Source organism: Artibeus jamaicensis, unplaced genomic scaffold (assembly GCF_021234435.1).
Source record: "Artibeus jamaicensis isolate MK-2021 breed Jamaican fruit bat unplaced genomic scaffold, CSHL_Jam_final contig_1998, whole genome shotgun sequence".
Classification (NCBI taxonomy): domain Eukaryota; kingdom Metazoa; phylum Chordata; class Mammalia; order Chiroptera; family Phyllostomidae; genus Artibeus; species Artibeus jamaicensis.
The window spans coordinates 7911012-7931260 of record NW_026521407.1 but is presented as its reverse complement, the minus strand read 5'-3'; the positions used below and the strand labels follow the sequence as shown (position 1 = coordinate 7931260).

At 40.2% G+C, this 20249-nt stretch overlaps 1 protein-coding gene and 1 long non-coding RNA gene across 2 annotated transcripts in view; one reads left to right on the top strand and one right to left on the bottom strand.

The window, feature by feature from the left end:
* The window catches only part of ANKFN1 (ankyrin repeat and fibronectin type III domain containing 1), a 129582-nt gene that overhangs the window by 19823 nt on the left and 89510 nt on the right, over nt 1-20249 (bottom strand). Inside the window, exons 12-14 of the mRNA XM_037163740.2 lie at nt 13096-13262; nt 10334-10484; nt 8621-8789 (exon numbers count right to left, since the gene is read on the bottom strand). Coding sequence (XP_037019635.2) covers nt 8621-8789; nt 10334-10484; nt 13096-13262 — 487 coding nt within the window. The remainder of the gene's footprint in view (nt 1-8620; nt 8790-10333; nt 10485-13095; nt 13263-20249) is intronic.
* The window catches only part of LOC119062663 (uncharacterized), a 103022-nt gene continuing 95982 nt past the window's right edge, over nt 13210-20249 (top strand). Inside the window, exon 1 of the long non-coding RNA XR_005085015.2 lies at nt 13210-13457. This is a non-coding gene — a long non-coding RNA (uncharacterized LOC119062663). The remainder of the gene's footprint in view (nt 13458-20249) is intronic.

Here is a 20249-nt window from a genome sequence, read left to right as displayed (position 1 = left end):
CTGTAGTTACACAGTAGATATGTGAAAATTTCATTCTGGCATTTTGGTGAGAAAGTTTAGGAAGAATACCTAGGTACTTTCCTTGGACCTCCTTGCTGTTGATCCCTGAGACCCAGACCTGGCCATTAAAGGAAGCTAAAAACTGCAAGACCTTAAATACGGGGTATCTGGTCATCTCTGCACTTCAGTGAGGAAGCTCCACTTCTCTGCACATTGAGAAATTTCTACGACCCTACAGTTCTCATCTTGCCATGCCTTCTCTCTTGCTTGATTTCTTCGTAGGATGAATCTTGCAGGGGTGGGTGTAAGGGCAACCTGCTCTGTTTGCATTTCCTCAGGTGCAAGTGGAACAGAAAAATAGGGCAAATTAGGAAGGCTTCAGCGGCCCCTTTTCACTCCAGCTGTGCACCATTTCAAGGTGGTATTTCTTTATTCGGGTAGTTTCAGTTCGGGTTTTTTTCCCCTCTAGTGTCAAACCCTTCCTTTGTACTTCCTCTGCTCTAGTACTTACTTGCCTGACACGTAGAAGAACTGGTTTCATAGAGCCTCTTAGTAAATGGCAAGCTATTGAGCTCCTCCCACATGATCTCCGTTTTGCTGTTCAAAGACCACAGAGGTCCTCCTTGATATCAGGACAAAATCTGAACATTTTATCACCACCAGGAAAGTTCCTTGCAGTCTAGGGTTTGAATATATCTTTAATTGTTACCTTCCATTATGCAGTCACCCTCCATCCTCCACCTCCGCTGGCATTGACCCTCAGCTTTGGTCAAGCTGAACTTACTACAAGTGTTTTTATACTTATCCTTTTAAACATGCCTTTCCTGGTCTTCAAAGACCTTTCTCCACCAATACCTCTAGTTCAGCTTCATCGGATACTTAAATGTCTTCTCAGTGAAATCTTCACTGACACCTCTTTCCTTCCAGGCTGGATTAGTTTCTCTCTCTTTTGTGCTGCTAGGGCACTAGTTTCTAAATGTTTCAAAAACACTTATCCTGTGCATTGTTTACTTGATTGCCTAGGTATTAGACTGATTTCTTTAAGGGCAAAAACCATGCCTCCTATTTTTACTTCCTCAAAACTTGGAACATTATAGCTTCCCAGTTAATGTTTATTGATTGAACAGCCACCACGAAATGCACACCCTGATGTGAATGAAGAGGGCAGCCCTGTCCTCCAAAGTCTCCTTTTCTCCCTCTGTTCTATTTTCTCACTGTGCTCTGGACTCTCCTGTTTTGAAAGGCGTATCCCAGGTCTGTGATGTTTACTGGCAGTGTGCAGGAAGGAGTCACCATTACTTTGTAGCTTGCTCTTGACACTTGTAGCTCCCCGAATGTCTCTTTATACCTTTCAAGGAGGGATTATCTCCTCTTAGTACTTGACAGATGCCCTCTCTTGGCTGGAGAGTGAAGAGTGAAGTGTCTCACAGCCTGCCTTTCCCAACCAAGTTGTTAAAAAAAATCTCTTTTCCATTCTTTCTAAAATATTACTTCGAAGATAGGGAGAGGGACTGAAGAATTTCTTTGAAAGAACACTATCAGCCTCATCAAAATTCTGAAATAGCAGGGTGTCCACAACTTTCTCTTGTTGTGTCTCCTTGCGGTAGGAGCCTTAGGTCAGTGGGTGGTCTCACAGCGCCCACACCACCCGTGCCACTCACCACAGTGACCTATGAGGACCTTTCAACTCCAGCGCTTCTCTTTCCTGCCCTGGTGGTTTTTATCCAGAGCCTTTAATGTTACTTTTACAAATGTTACTTTAACATAGTCTTTTGTGGTTTAGCAATGATACATTTGGTAGCCATCACTGAGGAGGGGAGGATAGACTGGAAGCTTCTAATTCTTTTCTAATGTGAATCACATGCCTTCCACAGACGAAATGTTATAAGGGTACAGTAATGCATTATCTGGACCACATTACTAATTTGTTAGTAATTTACAAACTCCGACTAATTTTCCTGTGGTGGTTTTCTGTCTTTTTTTGATAGGAGATAGAAGAAGATTAAAATGTAGTTGGCACCGACAGTGGAAGCCAGATTAGGAGTATAGCAGAGCGGAAAGACTCAGGCTTAGATATCAGAAGGACTGGCTTTGAATCACAGTTCCGCTACTTACTGCCCGCACGACAGAGGGCAGGTAGCTTCTAGGAGCCTTGGTTCTCTCATGTCTAAGTCAGGGATAAGAATAAATTCCCACGTAGGATTAAATAATATAAAAAGTGCCCAGCACAGTGTATACCACACATCAGATACAAACTAAGTGTTTGTTTACAACCCTACATCACTCCCCCAGGAGGAATGAAACATCTAGTAGTTAGAATATTAGAACAGGATTGAGATTAGAACATTCTCCCTAAAGATCCCTAACTCAGTAAAATCCTAATCAGTCTGGGTCATGTGGTCTAGTTTGGAGGCTAAGGAATCAACAGGGTTACCACCTGGGGTCAGTTTTAGTTCCATGATTTTTTGCCAAGGTGTTGGAAAGAACCTGGGCACAAGATGCCCCTCTAAAGAGTCTTGGTAGTAAATGAGTTGACAGTTGGAATTCAGGAATTGTATTTTAAATCATGAAAAATGGGCATTAGGAATGAGGGTTGAGACTGTGCCATTTCTTGTAAGTCTGTGGCCTGGATTCCATTAGGCTCAATGCCTGGATATCCCACAGGCACCTCAAAACTCATCATTTGTCAAACTGAACTCATCATCTCTCCCCTCCCCCAAACCTGTTCCTCTCCTTGTAATTCCCATTTTTGTAGATGGCAACATTATCCATCTCAGCACCCTGTTCAGACTCTCTGGCTCCTCCATCTTGCTCTTCAACCACATGAAATCAATCACAAAGTCCTATTGATTTTAACTCCTAAATTCTCTTGCCTCTGCTTTCTCTTCTATACCCCTGCTGGCAGCCTTGGTTTTGGTTCTTCTCATTGTCCACCTGGACCACTCTCTCAGCTGTCTCACTGTCTCTAGTGCTTTTATTTCTTTTCCTCTTCTGCATCCTTCCTCCATAAAACTGCTAAATAATAGTAAGACCATATTATTCCTTCTCTTAAATCTTTTAATGACTCCCCACTGCCTAACTGATAAAGTCTAACCTCTTTAGCATGGCATAAGTAGGTCTTGGTGATTTTGGCCTTTTTAGTTTTCATTTTTGTCTGTCACTCTTCCTCAGGTGCCTTAAGCATCTGTGACAATGAGCTACTAGGAATGTACTTAATTGGGCTCCATTTTCCCAGATCTCTCAGCCTTTGTGTATGCTCTTCCTTTTGCTTAAAATGATTTTCTTTTCCTTTTTTGCCTTGCCTTGCCTTGCCTTGCCTTTCCTTTTCTTTCCTTTCCTTTTCCTTTTCCTTTTCCTTTTCCTTTTCCTTTCCTTTATATTTATCTGTCAAGGCCTGGTTCAAACATTATCCCTGTAAGAAAGGATTAGGTGTCTTTCCTCTGAAATTCAACAGCCTACCTCTTCCAACAGTGCTTCCATTGTACTGGGACTGTTGGTAGAGATGTCTGTATCTTCTACTGGACTCTAGGCTTCTGGTGGGCAGATTGTGTCTTACTATTGTCCTTATGTCCAGTCCCCGCATAGTACTTTGGCATAGTGGAAACTCAGTAAATGTTTGTTGAATGAAGGATGAAGCCAAGCACCAAAATATGAAATATATACCAGGCTTCAAACTTAAAAAATTACTCAGTTTTTAAGTTTTGCTAGTCCAGTCAGTATGAATCATAGACCCAAGGAAATCAATAAGAATTAGCTTTTCCCATCATAGGGCTGCTGTCCATTTTGACTGCTCACAGGATCAAGGCAGGGCCACCTCCTCGGTGCAGGCTGGGCAAATTCACAAGGGACCATATCCCTGGACAGAGTTTCTAAGGGCTCAGGATACTGCTTTTCCTTTTATTTCTGGATCAGGATAAGAAGTGACCCTTGTCAGCCCCCAGGCACATGCTTTATTACTCTAAAGGAGTGTTATCCTGCTTTTATCCAAAGGATGGGGGAATGCCAGCCTGTGGAGGGGGAGTAGGCTCTGAATTGTACCACTTTGCCTCAGCTCAACCCCTGCTCACAGAGATCTCACAACATCCTCCTCCGAGACAGTTTCTCCCTCCCTTAAGTAACTCTGCGAAGAAACACCTTATGGGTCTGCCCCAGCCTAGTCTTTATTCCAGGACACAAAGGACTAAATTCTTTATCATTTTGTCCTTGTTAGAGGACAAAATTATTTAGTGCTGGAATAGGCCCAGATGCAGTTTTCCATAGCTGGTTAGCAAGTTATTTATGATTCACTCAGGCCACTGGCAGGAACACGTTGAGTTTGCCAAATCTCAAATACTTCCATTGGGACAGGGATGACTTATATAAGTCAGACTGAAATATAGTGTAATGCTTTATTCTATTATAATTTACATAGTCCCATAATTTGCACCTTTTCAAACTTTATTAGAATTTCCCATGTTGTTAATACAATTTTCTGCGTTCCAACTGAATTTCCAACAACCTTCTTTTTCTCAGAAATGCTTAGTGTATGTGTTGACCTTTTACTCTGGACCTACCTATGGAAGAAAGAAGTCCCTACTCATAAGAAACAAGTAAAAATTGCTTAGCAATTTTCTTAAAGGGGCTTAGGCCCACAAGAGCAAGTTCTTAGAAGTTTCTGTAGGTCTTATTAAATGCTTAGTGGTCTATGATAATCTTTCTCTTGCAAAACTCTGATTACTTGGGATAATATTCTTGCTAAGGCTCAGCAATATTATAAAAATTGTTGCTAGTGGTGCTGAAGTACAATAAACATTGTACTAAAGTGTGTTAAGTTCTTGCTACTGCCAACATTTTCTCCTGATCCCTAGAAAAGACTAATCGAAGTGTGTATGCCAGTGGAACCAGACCCAGCCAAGTGGTCTTTTCTGAAATTTACATGGTCTTCATTAATTAGCTGGATCATCATTGATGTGGTAATAAAGGAGGACCTGGAGGATATGAAGGTATGTTTTACTCTAGGAAGAAACATCTTAAAATTAGTAACTATTGGGAACCAGGCTTTGACCTATGGCCTGGTTTTCATAGATAAAGAATAGTATCTGATGGTCTTATGTTGTATTTATTAAGAAGAGTAAGGCAGGTCAAAGAGGTAAGCACTGCCTGATTCTATTACTATGCTAACAACATCTCTAGTTCCGTAAGTTCCTACAATGTCTTTTTCTCTGTGTCCTAGGCAGTACTACCTCAAGTGTGAACCATGGGTTGTCAGCATCAGTATCAGCTGAGGCCTTGTTGGAAATGCAAATTATCCAGTCCCCTTCCCAGACCTCCTGATTTAGCCTCTCTGGGTGGAGCTCTAGGATTCTATTTCATTAGCAAGCTCTCCAAGTGATTCTTCTGCACATTCAGGTTTGAAAAGCACTGTTCTAGGGTATCGTATCCTAAAGTATGTTTTCTGTGATTTCTTAATAGATGCCATGCCAAAAATGGTCCTAGTCATTGTCAATTGAATTTGGAAAATGCTGGGTTAAACAAAGTTAAGCTTTGAATTTTTTTTTTTGTAGGGGAGGACTACTGGATTTTGCAGAATTTTTAATTTGTTACTCTACAGCTAACGGTTCTCCATAGCATTCCTAGCACTCTTGAAGAAAATCTAAAATCCTTGTCATGGCCTATGAGGTCCTGCATGATCTGGCCCCTCTTGACTCTCTAATCTCATTTCCTGTCTCTGTTGCTCTTGCTCATTACATATACTCTACTTACAATGATCTCTTAGCTGAACAACTCTTGCTTTAAGGCCTTTGCACTTACTGTCCCCTTTGTATGGAATCTCAGATCTCTGCTCAAATGTATCTTCTGCAGAGAGGCCTTCCCAGTCACCTGGTACAAGATTGCGGCGCCTGTCACTTCACCCGAGTCCCTTACCCTGATTTATTTTTCTCCATAGCCCTCACTACTGTCTGACATTTACAATATGATTTTTGTCGATTGGTTTCCTATTTGTCTACCTCATTGGAATGTAACCTTCATGAATAGTTTGCTCATTGCTTATTCTTTAGTACCTAGAATAGTGTCTGGCACATGGTAGATTATTTAATAAATATTTATCGATAAATTAATAAAGAAATGAGTGGAGAAAGAAAACTGTGGAGCAGAAAGGAACAACAGTGGGACTAAGTGTGCCTGCTCAAGACAAGTCTGTGAGCCTCCCAGAAAGCAGAAGAGAGAGGAAACGTGCAGGGCGTGGTTATCCGGGGCCTTGGGAGGATATGCCATTATGATTAATGCCAAATCATGGACTGTTCCCACCAAAGCCACTGCAGCATGGGGAAGTGAATGTCATGTATTTTTCCTGTAGTTATGGGACAGTAATGACCATCTCACACAGAATGAACTCCTGGTTAGCTCTCCAATGAAGTATTTTTGTTAGTGCTTTTCCTTGTTAATGGTCAGTTATCTGTCCTTGGGAAATCATTCACTTTCTTGGCTTTGGATGTTATCAGTAGACATTGGTCAAGTTTCTGTGTTCTGTGTTTAGTACCTAACTTTCTCTCCTGTGTTGCTACTGGCAATTGGACTTGTTCACTCAGATATTGAATTAGTACCTTCAAACTTGAGGTATTCAGAGCTAAAAATATCACTTTTCCCCCCAAACCATTTTCTTTTCTGATTGTCATACTTCTTGTAATGACAGCAGTAATCTCACAGTCTTTGAGGCTGAAAACCCTGGGGATTCTCTAGAAATCTCTAGATTCTACCTTTTCTCATTCAAACAGTTGCCCAATCTTGCTGATTACTCCTAGTGTTTTTTACATCTGTATATAAAATATATTATTGGTTTTGTTTCTACCCTAACACTGGGCTATTATAATAATCTCCGAACTATTTCCCCACCCCAGTTCATCTAAAACAGATTTTTCAGCCTGACTTCTAATGATACTGATTAATATGGTCACAACTTGTCTGTATATTTTTAATGTCCCCTATTTCCTCACATCTCTTCTCTGGTCTAGCCAAATTGAACCATTTATTCTTTTCCTGGCTGTTTCTGAGTTCTTATATTCTCATGTCTTTGCTTATTCTCCTCCACCAGACAAGAAAGCTTTTCTTATTATCTCCGTTTATTAACATCCTGTCTATTCTTTAACACTATGTCAGATATCCTCTCCTCCAAGGCAGCTTTCTAATATCTTCTCTGAGAAAATGTGCATTCTTTTCTTATTTTAATATCACTTAATACTAGTGATTTGGGCACATTCTACCTCATTCAATAATAATTTGTATTCTTATTTTACTCCTACCTCTGTACTGAAAGGCCCATGAGGGCAGAGCCTCTGTTTTACTAATCTCTGAATTTCCACATTAGGCATCCAGTGTGTATACTTAGTAACTTGGATTGAAATACCTTTATCCAAGCTATATTTTGTAACAGCAATACAGTTATATCATGGACTAATAGTGTTCTTTGGGTGGGGAGCTCATTAAATGGTCACATTCACATCCGGGCCTCTTGGGAGTGGTATGGCCAATCATTTGATACAGAAAAAGTACAGAAAGTGTAAGTGATTGCCACTGCCAAACAATAAGTGACTCAAGTCCCATTCTGAAAGTCTGATTCAGACTTCTCTTAATAACTCTCCCTCCTCTGGAAAATAATGATTGCTGTTCATCAGCTTTTGGGCATCTGAGCTACTTGGAGCAAGGGAAACTGAGAGGCTTAACCCATTTATCCTCAAAGGAGAAATGCAGATTCCGATGCTCAAGTCTCAAAGTGAGGCATCAGGCAGTGCCTTGTCTGCTTCTGAATCAGGGGCTAGGGAGCAATCCAAAGAGAGTCTGTCACTATTCCACCCACCTAGTCACTCACTGTCCCACAAATCCTAACTGAGTTTCATCAGTTTATCTGAACCGATGAAACTCTTGCTAATTGCCTCCTTGTTACAAGATGAAACATGGCAGAGGGACAAAGCCTCCCTATTCACATTCTCAGTGGGCAGCAGGGGTCTCTGCAAAAATAGGGAAGCTGGAGCCCAAGCCATTCATTTCTGAAAATCGGGACAAGATCTTTCACCATTCAGAATTCTACTTTATAATCACAGCATTGCATCCTGGGAGACCCTGTCACCTTTTCAAATGGTATGCTAAAATTTTAGGGTCTATTTCATATCAGAGCCTATTTAATAAATCAGCACTTTTTCTCTCTCCAAAGTGACACACATATTCTACATTTGGATTTCAGTGTTTTTTTCCCAGTTGGGGTGGGGGCGGGGAGGGGGGGAGAAAGAGAGAGAGGAAGAGAGAAAGAGGAAGAGAGATGCTTTTCATGAAAACATCAGTTCTTATATTTATATTTTAAGAAAGCAAAGGGGAGGCAAGAAGTGCAGCCCGATAACTGAACTTTCTGTTTAGAATTCCTTCCTCTCCATTGGGCCTTAGCTAGGTTTCAATAATTATTGCTCAGGCACATAGTCTTGGAGCTTTGCTTTCTCTCAGACTTGTACACAGTTCTAGGAAGGGTTGTTGCCAAAGCCATCATGTGATTTATTGACCCTCCACTGGGACAAGGGGGAACAGATATAACTTTGTGATTTTATTATAAGGAGGCTGGGTTAATATTTCTAGGTGAAACAAGCTACTATACCAAGTTCAAACATCTGAAGAGGGAGGTTAAGAAACCCTGAGTGTGGGGTGTAAGGATTATTCTGTCCTGGGGCTGTACAGACGTCGTCTGAGGCAGGGAGCAGGAGAAGAAAGGACACATTGTGACCCATTTCCAACACCTCCTGTGTGTAGAGGCGGAAGTTCCTTGCCTGCAGAGGGACACGCGCGGAGGAAAAATAGGAGAGTTACAACATGGCACTTACATAAACAACACCAAACTGGCATAAAACATCTAACAAAATTACACGACTTCAAGCTTGGAATTTTTATACAACATAAATATTAGGGTTCAGCCCATTTAATAATGCTATATAAAATCAAGATTTAAGGCAGTAATGTTCCACATAAACTCTGAAAACAACATTTATGCTTCTTATAAAAGCAGAAAATGATTGCATTCTGTGGGCTTTTCAAAATGATGAATATAATTACATGAAGCAACAAAAATGGATTGAATTAAAAATCCACTAGTTTCAATTTAAGTTGGTTAAGGGGGAAAAATGTAGTTTCTGGCCAAGGACTGAGAAAATTTTACAAGAATTGAAAAAAAAATGTTGTATGCACTCTTAGGCAGTTAGGCAGCCTTCTCCCAACATGTATATGTAGCCCAAGAGTCACCAATGAAATATGAGCTGCTTCAAACCTGCTAAGCGCAAGAAACCCTTTAATAGTACCTACTGTCACAAGTAGATCTGGTAGTTCTTTTCTCCTCCTGAGTACACAGCCAACCCTGAAATAATTCAGTTGCTCCCATGGTGTCTTTATGGCATTTTGTGCAACTTAAATCTTTGTCGGTGTTGGCTGTTTGGATTAGCCTTGCAGTATTAACTTAGAATCGGAGCAGTAACCCAATGGAAGGGCACTCTTGGAATCTCTACTCTATCCCCCTGCCTCCATGGGTCAGGGGCCAATTCATGGTTGACTCTTGTTTAAAAAGAGACAGTTACTCCTGTAACAGTCTTCCTGTGTATAGGTTAACCTTGATTAATTTTGTGTGTGTGTATAGAGATGGTGTACATGCGTCTGTGTTCTTGTGTGTGTGCTAGATGGGCATAGAAGGTAAAGGTAGGCAAAAAAAAAAAAGAATAAATTCAAACTAATTGTTATATCATGTTAACTTACTGGACAGAGCTAATTCAACTTTCACTATTCTCTCCCTTGCCAACAGTTTTTCTTGAAACTGCTTATTAGTGGAGGTTAGAGTTGTACTTTTTGATTTAGATAAGACATTAATTTTGACAGTAAATTCTCTGTGGAAAAATAGCACAGCATAATTTTGAGCATTGGTATAACTTATAGTACCACTAGTCTTTTGTCCTTAGATACATCATTTGTATATCTAACTATACATTTATTTGTTGATTCATTTATTTTCCTTGCTTCATGCTATCCTAAAGCTGAGACTTGGTATCTTTCCAATGATTGGACTAGCCAGTGATTTTTCCTTGACCAGACCACAGTAAAGTAGGGTCTAGGAACCTTGGAAGAAGTCAGCATGAAAGAGCTAGAGAAAAGGGGCAGAAGTACTGTTTGTATCTACTGTAGGCATCAAATTCAAAATATGCTTGTATGTGCAAAGTGGAAATTAAGTATATGAAAATGAAATATATACATGTATCTCTTCTTGTGTTTTATGTTACAATGCCGTTTCCATTAGCCATAAAAAGAAGATAAAAATGGTAAAGACTTGTACCTGGTGCAGAGGTATATTGATCTGCTTAAGGAGAGCTTTCACTGCCATCTGGAGCTCGTAGAAGAACAATTGCATGGGGCAGTCAGAAGTATGATCCACACTTTCCGTAGATTCAGAGCCAGAAAGCTTTTGGACCCATTCCCACTCCTCTCTGTATGTTGAGTCAAGTTAAAATTAGAAATATAACAAAAGTTCAGAACACAGCTCAGAACATTTTTATTGTATATGTCCAGAACCTGGATAACCAATTTTTGGTGGTTAAAACTAGATGCAATTTATGATAGTGGAACTTTTAGCCACCCAAATGGAGGTTAAAATGAGCTTTTTCTAATTTAAACTTAGTTCACCTATCAAATCACCTATACTTCAGGACAGCAGGCCTACTTTGTATTAGTTTTCTTGATTTTTTTGAGCTTGCAGCTTTTAGATACTTTATAATTATTTCCTGTCTTCATTTTTCTTTCCCTGGAGATTCTCTTTAAGTCTAAGACCCTACATTTTGCCACATGGACATCTGCTGATTAATTCAGCAATTAATTAACCACAGGACTCTTGTCTAACTCAGGCAACAAACCACATGGCACATTTCAACCCTGGCCTGTTGTAATAGCAGGGTCTATTTTGGTTCCTTTCCCTTCCAAAAGCTTGAGGAGAATCACAAACAGCAACACTAGGCAATTACAAAAAAAAAAAAGAAGAAGAAGAACCTGGGGACACATATCATTGCATCCACCCTCCTTTCAAACTGGTCATCTGTGCCTTTATTCTGCATGCTCCAGAATCCTTCCTAATGAACTTTTTCAAATGTCATGCAGAAGGGAAGGGAAAGAAGGGTGGTGGGAGGAAAGCACATCTGGTTTATCCCTCAGAGGTTGCTCTTCAAAAGGAGCTTGGAAAGATCAAGGTAAATAAATGCCTCTTGGGTAACATTGTTTCCACAGGTATTTTAGTAGGAGTCTCTAAACATATTCAGTTGGCTCTGTTTCTCCTCCTCACTCTTCAGGGAACAGCAGTAGAGAGGAAAGGAAAGCCCTCCTCTCTGGGGATGGAAAGAGAGGAGGTGCTAACATATGTCCCCACTCCCGTGAAACCCTCTGAGGGCTCTCCCCAGAGGGTCATCCCACCTGGGCTCCGATCTGGGGTCAGAAAATGAAACTGATTGTGGCACAAGCTTTCCATCAGAAACACTTTCTTTTAACCAACTACCCTCTTAGAGAAGTTTCTCTTTTCAAGATATGTTTCATTTCAATTCCCACACTGGAAAAGACTATGGAAAATTTACCCTTTGTCCCAATAAAAGAAAAATCAAAATTAAATCCTATTTCAGTCTGGGCATATGTTAGCTTCATACATAATTGAAATCTTTGAGAACCTGCTTGGGAACTAACTACTTTTCTCCCGTCACTGATATTGAATAAATGAGGGGGTTCTCATTAGCACAAGTACACACCAAACCTGAAGAAGAGCATTGCTAAAATTTCACATTTCAATTTAGAAAATAAGTTACCAGTAGGAATACCATGAAATATCTACCACTCTAATCAGTTTAATCTTTAAGGATGAGGGATATAGAACCAGTAGAGTGAAGGACACTGGAACCTCTTGTAAAAGTGAAAGGTGGGTCCTTGACAAGGGAAGATTAGATGGTATAATCACTAAAAGATAGGGTCTAGACCTTTAAGACACAAATCTAGAAAATGGATGAAAGTAACCATTGCTGAGTCAAACCACAAGGAGCCTTGTAACCTCTTGGGAAGGACTGATCACTCATGTTGATTGTGGAAGTGACCACCAGATGGCAGACTTACAGTCTAGGTGTAGTTGATAAGTGGAAGAAGAGAATATGGCAGCTAGTGAGTTCTTTGAAGAGACCATTATCATCATCACCTCCTTCATTGTGATTAACTAGTATTTAATAATCATTGTGAGACACTGTAGTTACTAAACTTGACAAAATATTCAATGACTAAATAAGAGTCTCCTTAGGTTAAAGAAATCCATAGGTCTAACTAGAATTTGGGGGTCTAATTTGTACTCTGAAGCTCGAAAAACTCTGGGGCATTCTTTTTCTTATCTATTCTTTCCTTTCCCTAAAAAAAAATCTTCATATTAACCACAATTTAGACTCTCAGAGGCCTGGTAGAGGGCTAGTTGTAGAGCTGAGCCAGATTACCAAGATTGCGCAACTTTCCCAAAGCTAACAGAGTAATTCACCGTAGTGCCGAACCATAGAACAGTTTCCAGAAGCCCAGGCCTTGTTACTTCTCTTCTGCTCTAGAGAATCATAAAGAGTATGGAAAATGTAAGAAGTCCCCAGGCCAGAGGGTTAGGGGTAGGTGGAGGTCCTTTAAGATTAAGGGGAAATCAGTGCTCTACTAGAACCCATTTCCATAGTGATGGTTTTTTTTTAATGACTTACTAGGTTGTAAAGAAAAGATATTGGAAATAACAGTGTTGAAAGGAAAGGGCACCTATTCATTAACCAGTTGGCCATCAGTGGCTGAACCATGAATAATATAGAAAGGGAAGTGAAAGGATAGTGCCCCCTTTAAATGGGCTCACTTCTTTCAGCAACACCACAAACCCTCCTTATCCTAAAGTTAAACAGAGCTCTGCCTCTGCCCCAGGGAGCTGGCTCCTGAACACGTCTTGCCACAGAAACTGTACTGGGAAGTAAGACTTCATTTTCCTACTGACACATCAAACCCACCACTCAAGCCATTGTTTCATCACAAGGAAAATCCAAACTCCTCACAACTTACTTGGAAATGTTACTGTTTTCACGGACCTTCACATGGCAGAGAATGTTGGGTAACTTTTGGGTAACAAGAACTTTGATCTGATCCACAGAGCTGCTCAGCTTTAGATAGCCCAGATATAATCCAGGAGGGAGACGTTGATGACTCCTTTTGTGATAGGAGAGAATATCCTGTAGGGCAAAAACCAAACCAAATCAAACCAAAAATCTCCTTGAAATGCAGTCTCAAAACCTTTTTCTTGCTTAGGTGTGACATGTCGTGAATTAAAGGAGGCTGTAGAAGTAATTGGGTGAGACACTTTGGATACAACCATGAAGACTGAGGACAGCCAGTCTTACCTTCAGCAGAATGGTTTTCCAAGACAGGTAATCCATCATTAATGTATTCTGCCTGCCTATTTTTCTAGATTTCTGAGAGCTGGGTAGGTGTGTGTGCAGTGATTGGGAATGGAATGGTGGTGGTAGAAAAATAGAATTTAAAGAAAAGTAGAATTTAAAATCTCTGTCCTTGGAGGGCTTATTATGTAGCTGGGGAAAAACAGATTTACAAGTGTGAAAGCTGACAAAGCAGTACTTGAAGCCGTATTACTTCAGGGTAATTGGTATCAGGAAAGGTCTGTTTTAAATGACACCACTTAAAATAGGATCAAAATTTTACAGTAAGTAGAAAAAAGAGTTAATTGATGCTTTATCTTGAAAAGGGAGACAAAATATAATAACAGTAGATTTATATATCTTATTAATATATATTTATATTAGCAGTTATACTTATTCACTAATCCTGAAAATGAAGAGAGAATCAAGATTGATTTTTCTTTTGGCATAATTGTTTTTGGACTGAATTGTTTGATAGCTGAAATGCTGTCTCTCACATTTGACTTTCACAATTGAAGAGGCTACTTTTTGTAAGAGTTTGTGAGTTTCATATATTTTTTTCCTGGAATTTAAAAAAATCTTGATATTCAAGACTTTTATAAAATTCTTGTTTATTTTACTTTACTTGTGAACTGGTCTACCACTTAATTATAACTAGTTTTGCATGTGATTTGATTAGGTCTCTACATCATTATCACAAGCTTCACAAAATTCTGTATCTTTTGCAAGATTTTAAAATTTGCCTTGTGATTTGCGTTGTATTGTCACATCATAATATTTCACAAGCAGCAGAGCTGAATGAAGTTGATGTAACAGCAAGTGCCAGTCTAGTTAAGCACAGAGGAACGTGTGAGTAGAATCTTGTTTTATATGTGGTCAGTTCTCTAGTGAGCTATTTAGGTTGTGACTTTAGTTTCCCTATATAACTGCAGTAACTCAGGTAATGAATAATTGTAAATACAGTACCCCCCCCCTTGCCATTTCAGTACGTATGACTTTTTAAACATTTGGGCAGTGTGGGGCGTAGAACACAGTTAAGAGTGATGGGTCAAGGAACTGATTATAGGGAAGGATTCCTGATTTACAAAGGGGATAGAAAAAGAGGGAATCAACTCTACCACTAAATGTAGGGAAGGAGAAAAAGAAAACAAATATTATACTTGTATAGAGTTGTGTATGGAACAGAGAGGTACTGAAGCCTCCCTTGGCCACTCTACCCCGAAAGATAATCCGGCCTCTGTAGAACAAATGATCTGCAGCGTCTGTCTGATATATGCTATTGGGTATTGTCTCCTTTGTCCATCCTCTACCAAGCATATTGAATCCCAAGTGCTACGGGAGGCTTCTGGGCTTCAGGTTTCCTTATAGGATCACTACTTCTAAAGAGGTCAAGAAGATCAGTAAATAATGATCACAACACACTGCAATCAGTTTTATGATAGAGACAGTGTAGGCACACAGAGGTAGGAGCACTTACGTTTTTCTTTTTTTATGCTCTTTTTTTGGAACTAGACTATGAAGTTAATGGTGTTGCTGTGTTTTTTATTGTTTTGTGTCCTTGGTGTACCCAGTGCTAATTGTGTATGTAATAGATACACACCATGTGGAAATCAGGGCAGTTCCCTGAAACAGAACATATGAGAATAGCAGAAAAGGGACAAAATAAGGATGGCCACAATTGGGGTCATAAATGGTCACTAACTGGTATGTACAGAAAAGCAAAGGTTAAGTAACTTTTAAGATATTTGGTGAAAAAAATAGACTAGAAAATTTTGATTTCATGATCAAAAGTAAGGAATTCTTATTAATATCAGGAGATTGATGCAGCATAACTTTTTAATGTCTTTTATCCTGCCTCCTCAGAGGTAAGTACAGGTAAGAGGCAACTACAGGTAAGTAGTTGACTAGAGAAGCTTTAGTCAAGGTGAAACTTTGAGAAGTGAACAGGTAATTAAAGAGAGAAATGATTACTAAGAGGAAAAACGGAAGTATTCGGATGAGCAGAATTTGATGATGTGCACCCCAGGGGTAGTTGCTGTACAAGCAGATGTGTCCACAAACCCACAGGTCATTATTTCTGAGAAGTGATGGAGAACTAGAGAGTCCCTGAAGATTTGAAAAGGGCAAATATGCCTATCTTTGAAGTAGGAAGCGGAGGAGCACAGGATGAGCCTAGTAATTAGAAACTGCCAACTTATTGATCTTTGGGAAAAATGAGAAGGAATCATTGAACGGTTTGCAATCACTCAGGAAATCCTGAGACACTAAATAGGAGTCAGCATCATTCTGTGAAGGCCGAATCATACAGACAAGTTCAGTTTATAATAGTAAAAGAACAGGATCCACAGACCAGGGAGAAGTCTCCAGTGTAATCTGTTTCACTAGATAATCTGAAAAAGTAGAATGTACACCGTATCATTTTAATAAGCTGAATGTCTGGATTGCAGGTTTGTGAACACAGGAAATGGTGTGGGGATAGTACACATACTGAGTGATGGCCCAGTGAGGACTAGTCCTGGGGGCAGGCTCTTCAGCTTATTTACTGACATTCCAAACAGATAAATTAAAAATGTGCATCAAATTTGTGGGTCCTGAGTTTGGTATGGTTTTGATTTTTTTGAAAAATAATGATAAAGCTTTGAATGACCATACATTGGAAAAATAAGCCTATCATAATTAGGGTTGAAACTTAATAAGAAAATGTGCTTGTGAAGACCCAAACCCCAGTACAAATATAGGGTGGGTGTAAGCATGAGAAAAATATCTGGGGGTGAGGATGGACCACAAACAGAGTGTGAGCTGGGAACATACTGGTTCTCAGTATGTTATGTAAAAACTGACACCATTCAGGGAGGGAGTAATTTACCCTTTCATTCAATTTTTTAAAAACACCATTACTGAGCATCCACTGTGTGTTTTCCTGTCTTGACATAGTCATTTAATCCTTCATTAGTAAGAAAGTAAAGAAGCTGCCCCATTCACAAAAACTGGGGTACGATAGAAAGGCCCCCTAAACCAAGTCAAATGCCTATGGTTTTATATATTGCCTCATCCGACCACTAAACAACATTTCTAGATGCTGCTTCGTCCAAAGCTTCTTTTCATCTCTTATCTCCAGCCAGGATGGATCCCTTTTTCATTTCCCATGCATGCCCTAATCTCTCTTTTTTTTTTAACTTTTTTTCGTTGGTTTATGAATTCACACATTCTTCCAACTTTTATTGAGCACCTACTCCATATCAGGCATTGTGGTAGGATATTACTGACATCAAGATGAATAAAACATGATTCTACCTTTCATGGAATTCACATTTTAGTATATGAGAGCTACATGTGAGCAAGTTTGTCTAGCCCCGTGTGATAAAGGCTATGAGAAAAATGGGTAAAATTTGTTGTGGACCCAAGAGAGGGTGAAATCTACTCATTTCTGTCTTCGGCCTCATTTCTTTTACCATGCTCTGTATTTTATTCTGTTTAACCCCTTCCTTTCGTCCCTTCCTCCTTTCTCCTTTGCTTCCTCCCTCCTTCCCTCTCTTCCTCTCCTTCACATTTTCTTTTCCTCTCCTCCCTCCATCTTTCTCTCCCCCATTTCTTTCTCTCTTTTTTTTCCACCTGGTGAACTTAACTCACCCTTCATGCCTCAGCCAAATGTCACCTCTTCTACAGTGCCTTCCCTGATATTTCTAGGTAGAATTAATAGCTGCTCTGTCTGTGTTTCCATAGTACGCTGTTTATGCTGCTATCAGGCTCTGGTTTAATTCTGCCTTGTATTACCTTGATTTGTTTACAAGTCTGTCTCCCTCCCTTGACTGAACTCCTTGAGACCAGGGACCTTGACTTACTCATTTGTTTTTCCTATAGCATCTAGAAGAGTTCCTGGCACCTACTTGGTGCTGAAAAAAAATGTTTATTAAATATGAAGTCAGAGGCCCAGACGAGTGGGGTCTGGTGCTGGGCCTCTGGGAGAGAATATGCTGTGCTGGTGTTGTAACCAGGAAGGGTATATGCCGCTGCTCCTCACTGATCAGAGAGCCTAAGAGCCTGTTGGAAGAGTGGTACATAGTTGCTTTTCCAGTAACTCTAGGGTTTTGTTTAGCTGGATAGGGGATGGAAGCTGAATGGCCCAGGGATAGCAGAGGTCATAAAACGGTGGCTAGTGGCCCTTGTGGGCCAGCCCACCATCACTGGACTGCAAAGAATTTAAATTTTCTGAATTACTTTTTAACTTTTAAAAATAAAGAGATTTTATACAAGACTCTGGACTTTCAGCTTTTCTTTAAATACTGGAAAATAGTTTAGCATCGGGACTATTCGTACTGCAATTAGCTGAGGTTGAATAGGGCTATTATTTAAATGAGACAAGTGACCTCCAGATTACTGTAGTCTCTGCTACTTCTACTATTTTTTATTGAGATGTAATTCACATACTGTAAAATTTGCCTTTCTAATGTGTGAAATTTAGTGGTTTTTAACCATATTCATAAGGTTGTGCAGCGATCACTAATATCTAATTCCAGACCATTTTTATCACTCCCTCCACAAAAAAAAACTTTGCATTCATTAGCTGTTATTCCCAATCCCTCTTATACCCATCCATGAGACCACTGCTATGCTTTCTGTCTCTAGGGATTTGCCTATTCTGGACTTTTCATGTAAATGGAATCATGCAATATGTGGCATTTTGTGTCTGCTTCTTTCACTTAGCATAATGTTTCTAAGGTTCATTCCTGTCATAGTATGGATCAGTACTTCATTCATTTTTATGGCTAAGTAATAGTCTGTTGTATGGATATACCACTTTTGTTTATTCATTCATTCATCAGTTGTTGGACATTAGGGTGTTTCCATTCTGGCTACTGTGAATGATTCTGCTGTGAAAATCAGTGAACACGTTTATTGTGAAACCAGTTGTTTCTTATATCCAGCCTACTTGGCTCATTTCATTAGCCTTCCCGATACCAGTAGTTTTTGATCCCCGTGTTAGAGGCTGCTGGGAGGTAGAGGGGAAAGGAATGTGCTAGGAAAAAAGTAGAAAAGGGTACACAACATAGTAGGTCCTGGGCATCTCAGGTGTGAGAAGATCCTGGGTCCCTGGAGGTGCCAAAGAATGCCTGAGGAGAAGAGGAGGAGAGCAGAAATGGGGGGAGATAGAAGACAAGCCTCACCGTAGCTTCTCTAGGATCAAACTTTTAAAGAAGGACCCAGAGAAAAGGAGGAGGAGGGCGTGTAAAGCAGCATGGTGGAATGGGAAGGGCACCAGGCTAGGAGCTGAAGACTTCGGTCTTTGTCCCTCCTGTGCTGCTTTTCGGCCAATTATTTTCCTGAAGTCCATAGCTTTGTTTATGAATTGGTCACAATTAAATTACCCACTCAACCTCATTGGGTTTTGGATTAAATGATATCATAGGTCTGACAAAGTATTATAAACTTGAAAGTATAGTAAAAACGAGAGATTAATATTCAGAGAAATCTTCACCTGTGAGGCTTCCAGTTATAACTATTATTTTTTATCCTTGCCCAAAGATACACTTACTGATTTTTTAGAGAGAGGGGAAAGAAGGGAGAGACAGAAGGAGAGAACCATTGATGTGAGAAACATTGACCGGTTGCCTCTCCCATGTGCCTGGACTTGGACTGAACCCACAACCTAGGCATGTGCCCTGACTGGGAAGCGAACGTGTGACCTTTAGGTTTATAGGACAGTGCTCCAAACAACTGAGCCACACCAGCTGGGGTGAGGCTTCCAGTTATTGAAGTGACTCCAGAAGATCATGGTCAGAGTAATTCAGAACCTTAGAGGAACCTCCCTATTGGAAATATTCTGATTGCCAGTTAGTTTGCTTAGAGGGACACTAACTTGTCCATAATAGCTGTCTTTTCCTTTCTTGGCAAGTGTGAGAAGGATTTCTCTCTCTCTTCCAAATATGTGAGAGAGGCGTGTTAGAAAAGGTCTGGGACTTGAGAGGGTTAGGAATTTGTGAGGGTTGGACCCTGGAGTTTCCATGGGGCACTAGGGATTAGTAGATTTATTATGGGCGCAAATTGTTACAGTCCTTAACCTGTTTTGAAAACCCCACTGTGGGTAATACAGCTTTTATACAACTTTTCTTAGTTCTTATGAAGAGGTAGAGGAAGGGAGGAAATGCCCTAAGGGGTGATTGAGCCCCTACTTGGGCTTTCCTGGGAGAGGAGGAATGAAGAGGAAGAGATGGACTGAGTGTGCCTTAAGGACGGCCTAGCGTTGCTTGGATTTTTCTGAGTAGAGAAATATAAGAATCACTAACATTTATTGAACACCCACTTTGTGCCATTCTAATGTTTCATATGCTAACTCACTTACTCTGTGTTAGAATCCTATGAAGTAGGGGGTTTTTGGGGCTTTTTTTGTTTTGTGAAAGAGGAACTTTGAGAGGTGAGAAATTAGGTCACTTGCCCTAGTCACATAACTAATAAAGATGGAATCAGGAATCATACCCAGTCATCCTGATTCCAAAGTGTTATCTCAGAAGGTCATGTGATGTAGTGGGAAGAAGCCTGGGTTTCCAATCAGAAGGCCTGGTGGTCATCAGTCTACTGACCCTGAAAAAAGACAGTGGTTTGTGGCCCAGAATGATGGGAATTATCTAGCCAGCTCTGGGCAACCACCATGACCTATCTCTACTTTCTTGGTGAGTTGGTGGAACCAACTCCTGACAGATTTGATCTTAAGTCTTGGAGTGACTGGATACCAGCCCCAGTAGTTTTACCCCCCATTTCCTCTCCAGTGTACCTACTTGGGAGAGG